This window comes from Bos javanicus, chromosome 11 (genome assembly GCF_032452875.1).
Source record: "Bos javanicus breed banteng chromosome 11, ARS-OSU_banteng_1.0, whole genome shotgun sequence".
Classification (NCBI taxonomy): Eukaryota; Metazoa; Chordata; class Mammalia; order Artiodactyla; family Bovidae; genus Bos; species Bos javanicus.
The window spans coordinates 95,784,321-95,797,251 of NC_083878.1; the positions used below are offsets into that span (position 1 = coordinate 95,784,321).

General features: G+C 36.5%; 1 protein-coding gene across 1 annotated transcript in view; it reads right to left on the minus strand.

The window, feature by feature from the left end:
• Positions 1–523: 523 nt before the first annotated feature.
• The window catches only part of PPP6C (protein phosphatase 6 catalytic subunit), a 43,461-nt gene continuing 31,053 nt past the window's right edge, over positions 524–12,931 (minus strand). Inside the window, exons 3-7 of the mRNA XM_061431309.1 lie at positions 8,832–8,897; positions 7,654–7,795; positions 4,709–4,788; positions 4,325–4,534; positions 524–3,217 (exon numbers count right to left, since the gene is read on the minus strand). Coding sequence (XP_061287293.1) covers positions 2,969–3,217; positions 4,325–4,534; positions 4,709–4,788; positions 7,654–7,795; positions 8,832–8,897 — 747 coding nt within the window. The 3' untranslated portion in view covers positions 524–2,968. The remainder of the gene's footprint in view (positions 3,218–4,324; positions 4,535–4,708; positions 4,789–7,653; positions 7,796–8,831; positions 8,898–12,931) is intronic.

Here is a 12,931-nt window from a genome sequence, read left to right on the forward strand (position 1 = left end):
TTCATCCAAAGAACTGAAGGTGCTTTACAAACATTGGCATTTAGAAAACAAGTACATTTAAAAATCTGGATTTTTGCTGTTAAATCTCTTCCACTCCAGATATACAGTTATTTGGAGGCTGATGGAAAGCAATTCTATTTGTGACAATAAAAGAGGCTCAGAGAGAGTTCGGATTTGCTTTCACAGTACAGGCATTTTCCAAAACCTGATGCTGGGCTTACAAAGCAAAAACACACAAATCTTAATGCGAAGAACAGTATTTCAAACCTTATTTCAAAAGCAAAACCCAGGGTTTAAGACATCAAAATCGTCCAACAGTTTTAGACATCCAGATGGAGTAGGAGCTGATGCAGGCTGCATATTAGAGATGTGCTCTTGATCCAGGCTTTTTAGGATCACACTCGAATAAACACATTTAAAATGGTGAGATTTTTCAGGAAAAAGCATTAACCGAGAAAAAGCTAGCCAAGAGCATATCAGAAAAATGAGGAAAGGGGAGTAATTGGCAATTAAAAGTAGACAGTTCTCACTAGAGCCTAGGACATTTTATTAGAAACCAAGTATATCATTGGCAAATAAAAATAGTTATTACCCCCATTAATACAACATAAGGGATTTTACATTCAGCCTAGACACAGGGAGTAACAGAGCCTCCTGCCTACAAATCTGTGACTTGCAAGTATTTTCCACCACATGATTACTCTAAATAGTACATAGCCCTTTTTATTAGTGGGATCCAAATATTCCTTTTAGGCTTACAAAGTCCAATACATTCACTCTCTCTTCCCTTTACATGTCTAATATTAAAAACTTTTTTTCATGCAAAAAGCCATTATTCAGTTGAAGAGAAAAAATCAGGCAAAACAGAGATGGCAGTTAAGGAATGGACAGAAATATTGGCACATGCCCAACTAGTGACAAACAAATGCAGTACACCATGACTTAAAAATAAAAGTCACATTACACGGATAACTAAAACAACTACATCAATCTAAGCTAAGCAGTGTCAAATGTGAAGGGCTGAGGGCTACTGATTTTATTGGTACAACTTAAAAGCAGATGAGAGCAAGCACTTAAATACAATTTACGGTAACAGAAAAAAAAAAAAAAAAATACTGCAGAGAGCTATTCCAAGACTACACCAAGTTGTCTGCATCATTAATTTCCAGTGTTTCACAATTAGTAAAATACATAGCTACATATCCCTGTAAGATAAAAAATACCTTTCCCCCTGAATTACACTGGGGTCAGGGCAGTAACACAAAGCTACTGACCCAACAGTTCAAGTGTTTGCAGCAAATGTGTTAGTCACTTCTTTCTTACAGCTGTACAGTTAAAAACTATACAAGGACCTGTGTGGTTAAGGGGGTCAAAATTAAAACAGTATTGTGCTCATTTAATAAAGGAAAAGCCCTGATGAAAAATTATGTGCCAAGAAGCTTAGACTATAAAGATTTTTATTGCATTTTTAGGTAACCTGGAAGTTCTTATCCTGAATGGGAAAAAGTTGGTTTTCAAAACTACCTGAACAGATGCTAAAGTGCTTTATTAATTGGCTGGCTTCACAAAGATTTCCTGGAATGACAAAAAATTAATTATAGTAGTAAATGGATACCAACTATTTCACAAAATGGTTAATTCTAGCATCATTTATGACCAAAGTCATAAGAGACACTGGAACACTTGTCCTTATTAGGCGGACAGTTGCATATCAAGAACTGATCATCACAACCCTTTGGATATTCAAATTACTCGCACAAAGCCAAAACATGGTATCACAGACCTTTACAAAAAGGACAATTTGGGTTTTTCTACACTTTAAAAAATCTGCTTCAGATTACAGTCCACAAATACAAGAGTCCTGACTTTTCAACCTTTCCAGTTGCAGTTAAAAAATGAACACTTTCTAAAAGTTAAGGTCAAGTGTTACAGCAAGAAAAGAATGATTCCCATTGAAAAGTACATATATTTTACTTAATGATACTCATGGTAGACTGTAAACTGGATTGATCACATTCTACTCAACTGGTATCAAATGAACATATCAGCATTACAAGTATTAAATGTTTTTCTATTACTAGAGAGGATATAAACCAAAACATTAATATGGCAGTTATTTATTTAGGCACAGTTTAGTGATTTTTAAAAAATAAATAGTACTGAATTTCAGTTGAAGTTTTAAACTTAATAGCCAAAGGGTCAAGAACTCTGATTAGGAAAAAAGAAAGAATAACTTTAAGCTAACAACGTATGCTGTTTAAAATTTCTAACACTTTAACCTATCTGAGTTTTATTTAGGATTACTTTATTAAAAAATACAAGGAATCTGGAAAAAGATCAATACAATTATCTTAATGTACAAAGTCATAAGCTATAGCAGTTTTAAAACTAAAATTTAAAAACACAACAAAGGGCAGCCCTTTAGACCAATTTATTTTATATCCATTTAAAATATCATCCAACAAAGGACAATGAAGTTTACAGCTGGGACGGTATACATAACTCGAGTCATTTGCAGTCCATCGTGCCCACTGGATAACAACTTTGCTGCTGAAATTTCTTAAAACTTACCAAACTAAAACAAAAGACTGAATAATACAAAAGGAAGAGTATTTCAGAGTAGTCTGTTCTGTCAATTGGCTTTTTAAAAAAGGAAACACATTCTGTTTCCCTCAGACCGGTAAATAAGCAAGAGCTACATGCAGCAGTGTGAGTATTAAGACATTTCTCAAGTCTTCTCAAATGAGTCCAAGGCGGGGATGGGATGGGGGAGAAAACTGATAGAAAAACATTGCTATAGACACCATAACAAACAATAAATTTAGATAATTTAAAATTAAAAAAAAAAGGCAAGAGGCAGCATTTCAGCAGCAAAGTGCTCAATAAAAAGTATATTGTAGAGGGTAATACACAAAAGTTGGGGTAAGAAGAGGACAGAAAAATGGGTCAGCAGGATGGGGCGAAGGCCTCAAAGGAAATACGGCGTCGTCGTTCTGGGAGGAATAACACGTTCTGAATCTGGAACTGCCCGGAATAACTTTGGTTCTCTTGTATTTACATCTTTGAAGACCATGATTGAAGCAATATTTCCACAACGATAGCAGTAATTAGGAGCAGACCATACTGTTACCAGCTTCTCATCAAACATAAATTTATAGCCTTCATGCACTAATTGATGTGCTCTGCAGATGAGTTTTAGGTTGTTGATATGAACAAACTGCAATTTAGAAAGGTTCTGTTAAGTAGCCAGCACATTTTTAAATAAATCAACCTACATATATAAGAAAATAAGCATTTAAATAAAGTATAAATCCTGTATCTACTAAAGCTCTCATGATTATAGAACCCATTTTACTGTTATTCCCCACTAACTTCCATAAGTTAGCCACTTTGGCCTGAGTTATAGAAATAATCACATAATTAGACACAAATTTCTGAAAGAAAAGCATTCTGTAAGTACAATCAGATATGAAGCAAAGTTTTTTATGGTTTAATAATAAATATATTACTATCAGGCTGCATCCCAGGTGGCGCTAGTGGCGAAGAATCTGCCTGCCAATGCAGGAGACACAAGAGACATGGGATCAGGAAGATGCCCTGGAGGAGGAAAATGGCAACCCACTCCAGTATTCTTGTCTAGGAAATCCCATGGACAGAGGAGCCTGACAAGCTATAGTCCATGGGGTTGCAAAGGGTAGGACATGACTGAGCACACACACATATTACTATCAATATCAATCATTTACTGAGGCTTCAGTATGGCTCTTAAAAAATTTGGAAAGAGATTTATTATCCTTCTCTTGCAACTGAAAGAAACAGAGGCTCAGACAGGATAAATCTAGCTCTCTGACTCCATCCACTATGCTGGATTAGTTCACCCTGTGTATGTGTGTGTATTTTTAAATAAAAATAGTTGAACCTCAAACAATCTGCCTATTCACAATAAACACACATATCAAATCATTATTTTGTATACATAACTAATACAATGTTATATGTCAATTATATCTCAATTAAAAATATATATATATACCTAGAAATACATATTAAAAAGTTGCCTATCTTGCCCTTGTTATCTCATTGCTTGCACTGTTTGAAAGAAAAGGAAAATTTATTTTACACATAGTACCAGTGGATGCTAAAGGAGGTGCTTTTATTACATGATCTCATTTAACCTTAAGGAAAGACATATGATAAACCAGACAACCACAGGCACCACAGTTTCAGTAAACTAGACTAGAAGTTTGGTATCTGTATCAACCATAGTTCTTTACATATGCCATTAGCAACCAACAAACCACTTTTACAAAAATGTTGGCTTTACCTCATTTGTGACCTTTGCGCCAAAAAGCCAACCTGCTCCTCGGGGACTGATTGCCCAAGTATCCACATCTTCAGGATCTGACCAAACCAGATCACAAAATGCTCCTTTATGGGGAATTTCCTGATTCCGTTCAATGGTTCGAATTTGATCCAGTGTTTTGATATCAGGAGATAAACCACCATGAACACACAAAATCTGCTCATCTATTAACTAGCAAAAAAGATAACAAAGAGTTGAATATATAACAATAAACTCAGTCATACCTAAATTCATCAATGAGTGCTAATGATATCAATATAATTGAGATGGCAATTAGATAAACATATGCAAAGTGTTACTGGCAGAAAAATACTTAAGCTTTTTAAAAGATTTACATAAACTTACAGCCGCTACTGTGAGCATGTCAAAAACTTTGGTACAGTATCTCCAGGCATTAGCATTTCCATATTTGGTTTGGCACTCATCTATGAGAGAAACAGAGTTCTCATTAATGAAGTTCTGAATATGCTGATAAAAATAAAGAATACAAGGGAGTTCCCTGGAGATCCAGTGGTTAGGACTCAGTGTTTTCACTGCTGTGGCCTGGGTTCAATCCCTGGTTGGGGATCCTGCAAGATGTGAGGCGCGGCCAAAAAGTAAATAAATAAAATAAATAAAGGACATATCTGACACTAGGACAACAGAACTTGTGCTTCAACTAGGATGGCAAGTTATGACACATATTTAGCCCTGGTAGATCCTCCATCGAGTCAGGAGACTAGTAGCTAACTGGTCTAGGAAAGTGGTCCTACTTTTCATTCCAAAAGGGGCCCTAAGGAGCAGCTGAAATTATTGGTCAAATGCTATAATCAAGAAGAGCTAAATATTAATTTCATATAACCCAGAGCAAACGTTTTTATCTTATCATTAATACTGGGAGTAGTTCCCTGGTGGTCAGGACTCCTTGTTTTCACTGCTAAGGGTGCAGTTTTGATCCCTGGTCAGAGAACTGGGTCCTACAGGCCACATGGTGTGATCAAATAAATAAACTTTTAAAAAATTCTGGGCAATTCCATCAAACACAGTGACATATTTAATGTGACTCCTTTATGCTAGCAGGATAACCAAACACATTAGAGGACCCTTAATCATAAGAACATGGGTAATCCCCTTTTCAACATTTCTCAGGCCTACGTTGCCTCTTGAGATTTTCTGCAGATTGTGCAACTACACACTTGAGTTCTAGTAAGTACCCTGGTAGTTATCACTAGGTCTTATATATTTTCCGCTGAACATTCTCTCTGCTATCTACAACAGTTAATAGAGTTTATTAATCTCTTCTCTCAGTTAATACCAAGGAAGCTATGCTCTTTGGTTTCTTCCTTAATTTGGGGGAAAAAAAAATATCACTATTGTCCTAAGTACACTTGAAAATGATACTGTGGGGTACTGTCAACCCTCATAATTTTCTAAATTGTACCTTTACGTGGGGCAGGATCCTTATGTAACGTCTCAGGAGACATCTTTAACACTGAGCACAGTTTACCAGTAGGAATAGACTTGTCAATTTTTCACCCTGACACATAAGCAAAGCACTTGGTTCATAATAACTGCTAACTACAACCATGTTTATCAGGATGAACTGAAGGCCCAAGATAATAGCTATATGTGGACATTTTTACTTTAAAATCAGTATTAAGTTCCATGATGACTAAATCTGTCTTCCTCCTGAGGAGCAGATGGGCTTCCTCTTACTAAACAAAACCATCTACGAGCACTAGAGCACTGGATCAAAAACAGCCAGTACTAGATGCTGTGCTGCTGTCATTTTCTGCAGTCAAGGCATCGTGATTAAAATGTCCTCCTTCCTCTCCCCCTGTTAACTCCTTTTGCCCTACAGTGATAATGCTGGTCAATTTCTGGGGTGTAAGTATATGCATAATAGTAATCTTGGACAGCTGCAGTCAGCTGCTTTCACTGAGCTAACATCATATTATATGTTATCCAAAATAGTGATTACTTTGTAAAAGCATCAATCAGTTTTATTCCAAATGGTATTTGGCATTTTGAGAATGTAAATAAAAAGTAACTTGTAGAAAGGAGATAAATATTAGCCATCTAACTTTTCAATTTCTATTAAGAAAGTTATATAAGTAACAAATTCTCAGGGAGTTCCCTGGTGGCCTAGTAGTTAGGATTCCAGGCTTTCCCTGCCTGGCCTGGATTCAATCCCTGATTGGGGAACTAAGGTCCCCCAAGAAACAAAGGGTGACCATAAATAAATAAATAACAATAAATTGTCAAAATTTCTCAGTTTAATAACTGACAATGGCTGACAAAATGAGCAGTAAGAGAGTTCAATTTATCTTTACAATGACAGAAGATAATTCAAAATATAGTCTAAAACTAAATGGTTATGAGATTAATATTTTTAAATCTCTCAATATTTGCCTTAATTGTGCTCAAAGAAATTCATATTAATATCTCAACAGTTCTATCTACCTCCTTCAAAGAGCTCCAAATCTCATTTTTAAAAGCTTTCAATCATACACAATTGTATAGAAGTAACTATTTGGCTTTTAATGACTTGAGTTCCAGTATTCTCTGGAGGAAGTACACAGATTTACAGTGCATCCATATGGTGTATTACAGTGCAGCTAAGAAAACAACATTAATGAAGTGAAAAAGCTGGCCACAATATTAAAAAACCAAGTATGATCACATTTTAGCTTGATGTGATGTACACATACACAGATATGTATACAAACACACACTGTACACAGAATAGGCTCTTATACTGAGTGTGCAAAACATTCCTTTTCAGCAGATTCCAAGGCCCCGCCCCAAACGACCTACAGCAGCACCCAGCAGTCTGCAGTTTTAACAAGCGCTCCGATAATTCCAGCGAGGTAAACTGAAGACTGCATTCTGAGGTACTGATCTAGAAAGACATACACCAAAAAGTTAAAAAGTGTTCTCTCAGACTGCTAGGTATAAAATAGTAAGCTACAAGGATACACTGTACAACACAGGCAATATAGCTAGTATTTTATAATAACTTTAAAAGGAGTATAATCTATAAAAATATTGAATCACTGTGTTGCACAGTTGAAACTAATATTGTAAATCAACTACATACTTTAGTAAAAAAAGGAAAAAACAGAATGGTTCTCTCTACATAGTCCGACTTTCAACTGATTGAGGGAAAAAATGGAGTTAAAAATGAGAGTGGAAAAAGATTATCTGTATTTTCTAATTTTACTATTAAAAGCACATGCATGACATATGTGGCCTTTTTTCCCCAAAGAGGAAGGTAAGACAATATTCAGTCAGAGAACAGAAAATCTTACCATAAAATCCATACACCTGTGTTATCTGTCTACTCTCATGATTTCCTCGCAAAAGTGTAATACGATCAGGCCATTTGGCCTTTAGTGCAAGAAGGTAAGTGAAGGTCTCCAAACTATAGTAACCTCGGTCTACAAAATCACCCTGTAAAGTAAAAATTTACAGTTACAAACAATATAATAGCAACAACATTTTTTAAAAATTATACCAAAGTGCACAAACTCAGAGACAGTACAAAATAGCAAAAATGAAGAGTCACACACTGAATTATTTGGAAACTGGGTTTTGACAAAAAATTGAAATGGAAGTACATAAGCTATTCCTACTAAATGTTTGTGCTAGTTTTATGCTACCGGAGGCTTACAGCAACCTGCTGTGCAGTTCTCTCAAGGACTGTCCCTATAAAACCACCATTTTTTCAATTCTCTACTACCTACATTAATAAACATTTGTAAAAAAAAAGAAAAGTGTGAATCAAAAAACTTTAAATAAATTTCAAAAATCTTTTTAACTGTATCAAAAGAGCTGTCAATTTGAAAATAGTTCTTTTTTTTTTTAGAGCAAATATCCTAACAGTGTTCTACACTCAGCTTTGTATTTAACAACTGCATATAATGACATACTATCTACACTTCCCATTTATGTTTACTTGGGCCAATATTAGACCATAGGAAACAGCTAAAAGAATAAGAAAGTAACCCAGAAATTTTCAGAAGGAAGGAAATTAACAGGACTCAAAAAAAATTAAACAGTAACATTTTATTCCAAAAAGAAAGCAAGTATCTACGTTAATAGTAAATATGTATATTCTTCAATCCAGATTAATAACAGATGAAAATGAATACTCAAAAAAAATGACAAAATAACAGTAAATTGAAAATTCATGCTTTAAACCTGAGGTTCCAAGCTATTTTTTTTTTGTTTTTGCCTAACCACTACTGAAGGCTACAATCCAGTCCTAACTGCACAGCAGTTTACAAAAATTATTATTCTCAACTAAAGGACACAGCAAAATGTAGCAAAGTATTGAATCACTTTTTCACATATTTAAATAGTGACTGTCACATGGCAATGAAAGTATTATATAATCTACATGTAGTAAGACAGATCTCCATTTAAAATAAGTAGGTGAAAAAATGTAAAATAAAATAAGTAGTTGTTATCACTGGTGTTTACATACCATAAATATGTAGTTTGTGTCAGGAACCTGACCTCCAGTTCTGAATAGTTCACAAAGGTCATAAAACTATAAAAGAAAGGCAATATATGCTGATTACAAATTCCTGTGAAGGAGTAAAATATGAAACTGAGGCCAAACTGTGTAAAGAAGCGGTGAATTAAGACTTCAAATATGTACATTCATAAAAAGAAAGAAAGTGCAAACTAAACTACCAAGCACACAGCTTCCGAGCCTTAAAAAAAATGAAGCTCTCGGTTATCACTAAAGTCATTCCTAGCTCATCAGTGTCATGGCAAACCCCTCAAATTTCTTTCATGCATCTCCCCGTCTACCACTAGAGAATTTGAAGTCATGTATCAGTTACCTAACTGTCGAGAAGCTAACCCAATCATCTTATCCCACATTCTGCATCTATTTTAAAGAGACAAACGTTAAGGAAACAAGTGCATAAGAATTTCTTTCAAAGAATGAGTTTACATGACACTTCATCGTGTCCTACAGAGCAGATCAACCTACCTTCTTATACTCTGCTTTCAGAGATGTGTACCCTTAGGCTCTACAGCTGTGGAGAGTCTTCTCAATAATCAGTATATTTTAAAAAAAAAAAAAAAGTATATTTCATCATACTCTATTTGCCTGAAAATTTAACTGACAAAAATGTGTGCTTGATAACTTCAGTCAACTAGATTATCCTAATCTTATTTTCTAAAGAAAACATCACAGTTTTTCTGAAAAACAACTTTGGATTAAAGGTATTGACTATACCAACTACTATTAATAATTTCCTTCACATCTACTGTTTACATTTGAAAGTAAAATTTACGTAGTAATATTACTTCTCACTTCCCACCTCATATATATGTATACATGTGTATATCACATATGCATAAACAATCACACACAATATAAGCAGTAAAACGTAAGTATATATATTTATACACACACTTAGTGTATGTATGTGTGTATGTAATACACACACACACACGTGTGTGTGTGGGTCTTACTTTGGCCTAGTAATTCCACTTTTGTGACTATATCTTCAAAGGGAAAAAAAAAAAAGGTGTGTAACATAAAGAAAATGCATCATAGCACCATTTCTAATAAGAGAAGAAACAACCTTCATGACCAACATAGAGGAATATTAGTAAGACCCAGACCTCACACAGTCATAAATAATGATTATAATGGAAACTATGTAGCAAAGTGTGACAGAACACAAAATTACACCTATAACTATACAATTTTACTCTGTAAAATATTGAGTATGTACACACAAGTCTGAAAGGAAACATTTAAAAGTTTTATAAAATAGCTGCTTTTTTTTATTCAATATAAATTTATTTATTTTAATTGGAGGCTAATTACTTTACCATATTGCATTGGTTTTGCCATACATCAACATGAATCCACCACGGGTATACACGTGTTCCCCATCCTGAACCCCCTCCTACCTCCCTCCCCATACCATCCCTCTGGGTCATCCCAGTGCACCAGCCCCGAGCATCCTGTATCCTGCATCGAACCTGGACTGGTGATTCATTTTACATATGATATTATACATGTTTCAATGCCATTCTCCCGAATCATCCCACCCTCGCCCTCTCCCACAGAGTCCAAAAGACTGTTTTATACATCTGTGTCTCTTTTGCTGTCTCGCATACAGGGTTATCGTTACCATCTTTCTAAATTCCATATATATGTGTTAGTATACTGTATTGGTGTTTTTCTTTCTGGCTTACTTCACTCTGTATAATAGACTCCAGTTTCATCCACCTCATCAGAACTGATTCAAATGTATTCTTTTTAATGGCTGAGTAATACTCCATTGTGTATATGTACCATAGCTCTCTTATTCATTCGTCTGCTGATGGACATCTAGGTTGCTTCCATGTCCCGGCTATTATAAACAGTGCTGCGATGAACACTGGGGTACACGTGTCTCTTTCCATTCTGGTTTCCTCGGTGTGTATGCCCAGCAGTGGGATTGCTGGGTCATATGGCAGTTCTATTTCCAGTTTTTTAAGGAATCTCCACACTGTTTTCCATAGTGGCTGTACTAGTTTACATTCCCACCAACAGTGTAAGAGGGTTCCCTTTTCTCCACACCAACAGCTGCATCTTTAAAAGTATTGTAGAAGAGTGAGTGTCCTCAGACGTTGTTACTCTGGATGTCTGCAGCAACATGTTCTTGAACAAAAGCTTTGTAAGTTTCCATTTAATTTATATATATTTAATGGATGACCAAAAATTCTGCTTCAGGGACCCATAGTTCCTACTCCACACTTAAAAGTGTTTTCCAAAATTCTTTAATATAATAAAGAGTTACTACAGTGAGTCAGAAAGAAATATAAATATTGTATTCTAATGCATATATATGGAATCTAGAAAACTGGTACTGAAGAATTTAAACAGGGCAGCAGTGGAGAAACAGACCTAGAGAACAGACCTGTGGTCTTGGGGAGAGGGGGGGTGAGGGGAGGCGAGGGGGGGCAAGGGGAGGATAGGGGGGCGAGGGGAGGAGGGGGTTGAGGGGAGGAGGGGGTTGAGGGGAGGCGAGGGAGCAAGGGGAGGGAGGTGAGGGGGGTGAGAGGGGGAGTAAGTGGGGGATGGGTGGGACGAGGGGAGGAGAGGGGGGCAAGGGGAGGAAGGGAGGGCGAGGGGAGGAGAGGGGGGCCGAGGGGAGGCAGCAAGGGGAGGCAGGCAAGGGGAAGAGACGGGGGGCGAGGGGAGGAGAGGGGGTGGGGGGGGCGAGGGGAGGGAGGCAAGGGGGAGATGGATGGAGAGAGTAACGTGGAAACTTACAGTACCCTATGTAAAATAGATACCCATGGGAATTTGCTGTATGGCTAAGAAACTCTAACAAGGGCTCTGTATCAACCTAGAGCGGTGGGATGGGGAGGGAGATGGTGGGGGAGTTCAAAAGGGAGAGGATATATGTATACCTATGGCTGAATCAGGTTGAGGTTTGACAGAAAACAACAAAATTCTGTAAACCAATTATCCTTCAATAAAAAAAATTAAAAATATATATATAATAAAGAGTTACTAAAAACATATGGAGACAAATAACTGTCATACATTACTGGGAGCACATCTCATTATTTCACAAATAATTTCTACCATCTAGTGTATGTTTTTCATATCACACACACTCTATAAGTGTTCTTATTTTAAAACAAAACGAATCCTGAGATGTGGATTTTACCCCATTATTAGAGGCAAGGAAATAGTTGGTCAACTCAGTAGTTTTTAATTTTTTTGGTTTCAGGACCCAAGCATAGTCTTAAAAATTACAGGTCCTCAAAGGCTTTTGTTTTTACACTATATGAATCAGTATTAACCATATTAGAATTTTAAAGTGATCATTTGTTAATGTTTAAACCTCAGATATGCAGATGACACCACCCTTATGGCAGAAAGTGAAGAACTAAAGAGGCTTTTGATGAAAGTGAAAGAGGAGAGTGAAAAAGTTGGCTTAAAACTCAACATTCAGAAAACTAAAATCATAACATCCGGTCCCATCACTTCATGGCAAATAGATGGGGAAACAGTGGAAACAATGGCAGACTTTATTTGTTTGGGGCTCCAAAATCACTGCAGATGGTGACTGCAGCCATGAAATTAAAAGACGCTTACTCCTCGGAAGAAAAGTTATGACCAACCTAGACAGCATATTGAAAAGCAGAGACATTACATTGTCAACAAAGGTCCATCTAGTCAAAAGCTATGGTTTTTCCAGTAGTCATGTATGGATATGAGAGGTGGACTATAAAGAAAGCTGAGCACCGAAGAATTGATGTGTTTGAACTGTGGTGTTGGAGAAGACTTCTGAGAGTCCTTTGGACTGCAAGGAGATCCAAGCAGTCCATCCTAAAAGAGATCAGTCCTGAGTGTTCATTGGAAGGACTGATGCTGAAGCTGAAACTCCAATACTTTGGCCATCTGATGCAAAGAGCTGACTCATTTGAAAAGACCCTGATGCTGGGAAAGATTGAAGGCGGGAGGAGAAGGGGATGACAGAGGATGAGATGGTTGGATGGCATCACTGACTCAATGGACATGGGTCTGAGTGAACTCCGGGAGTTGGTGATGGACAGGGA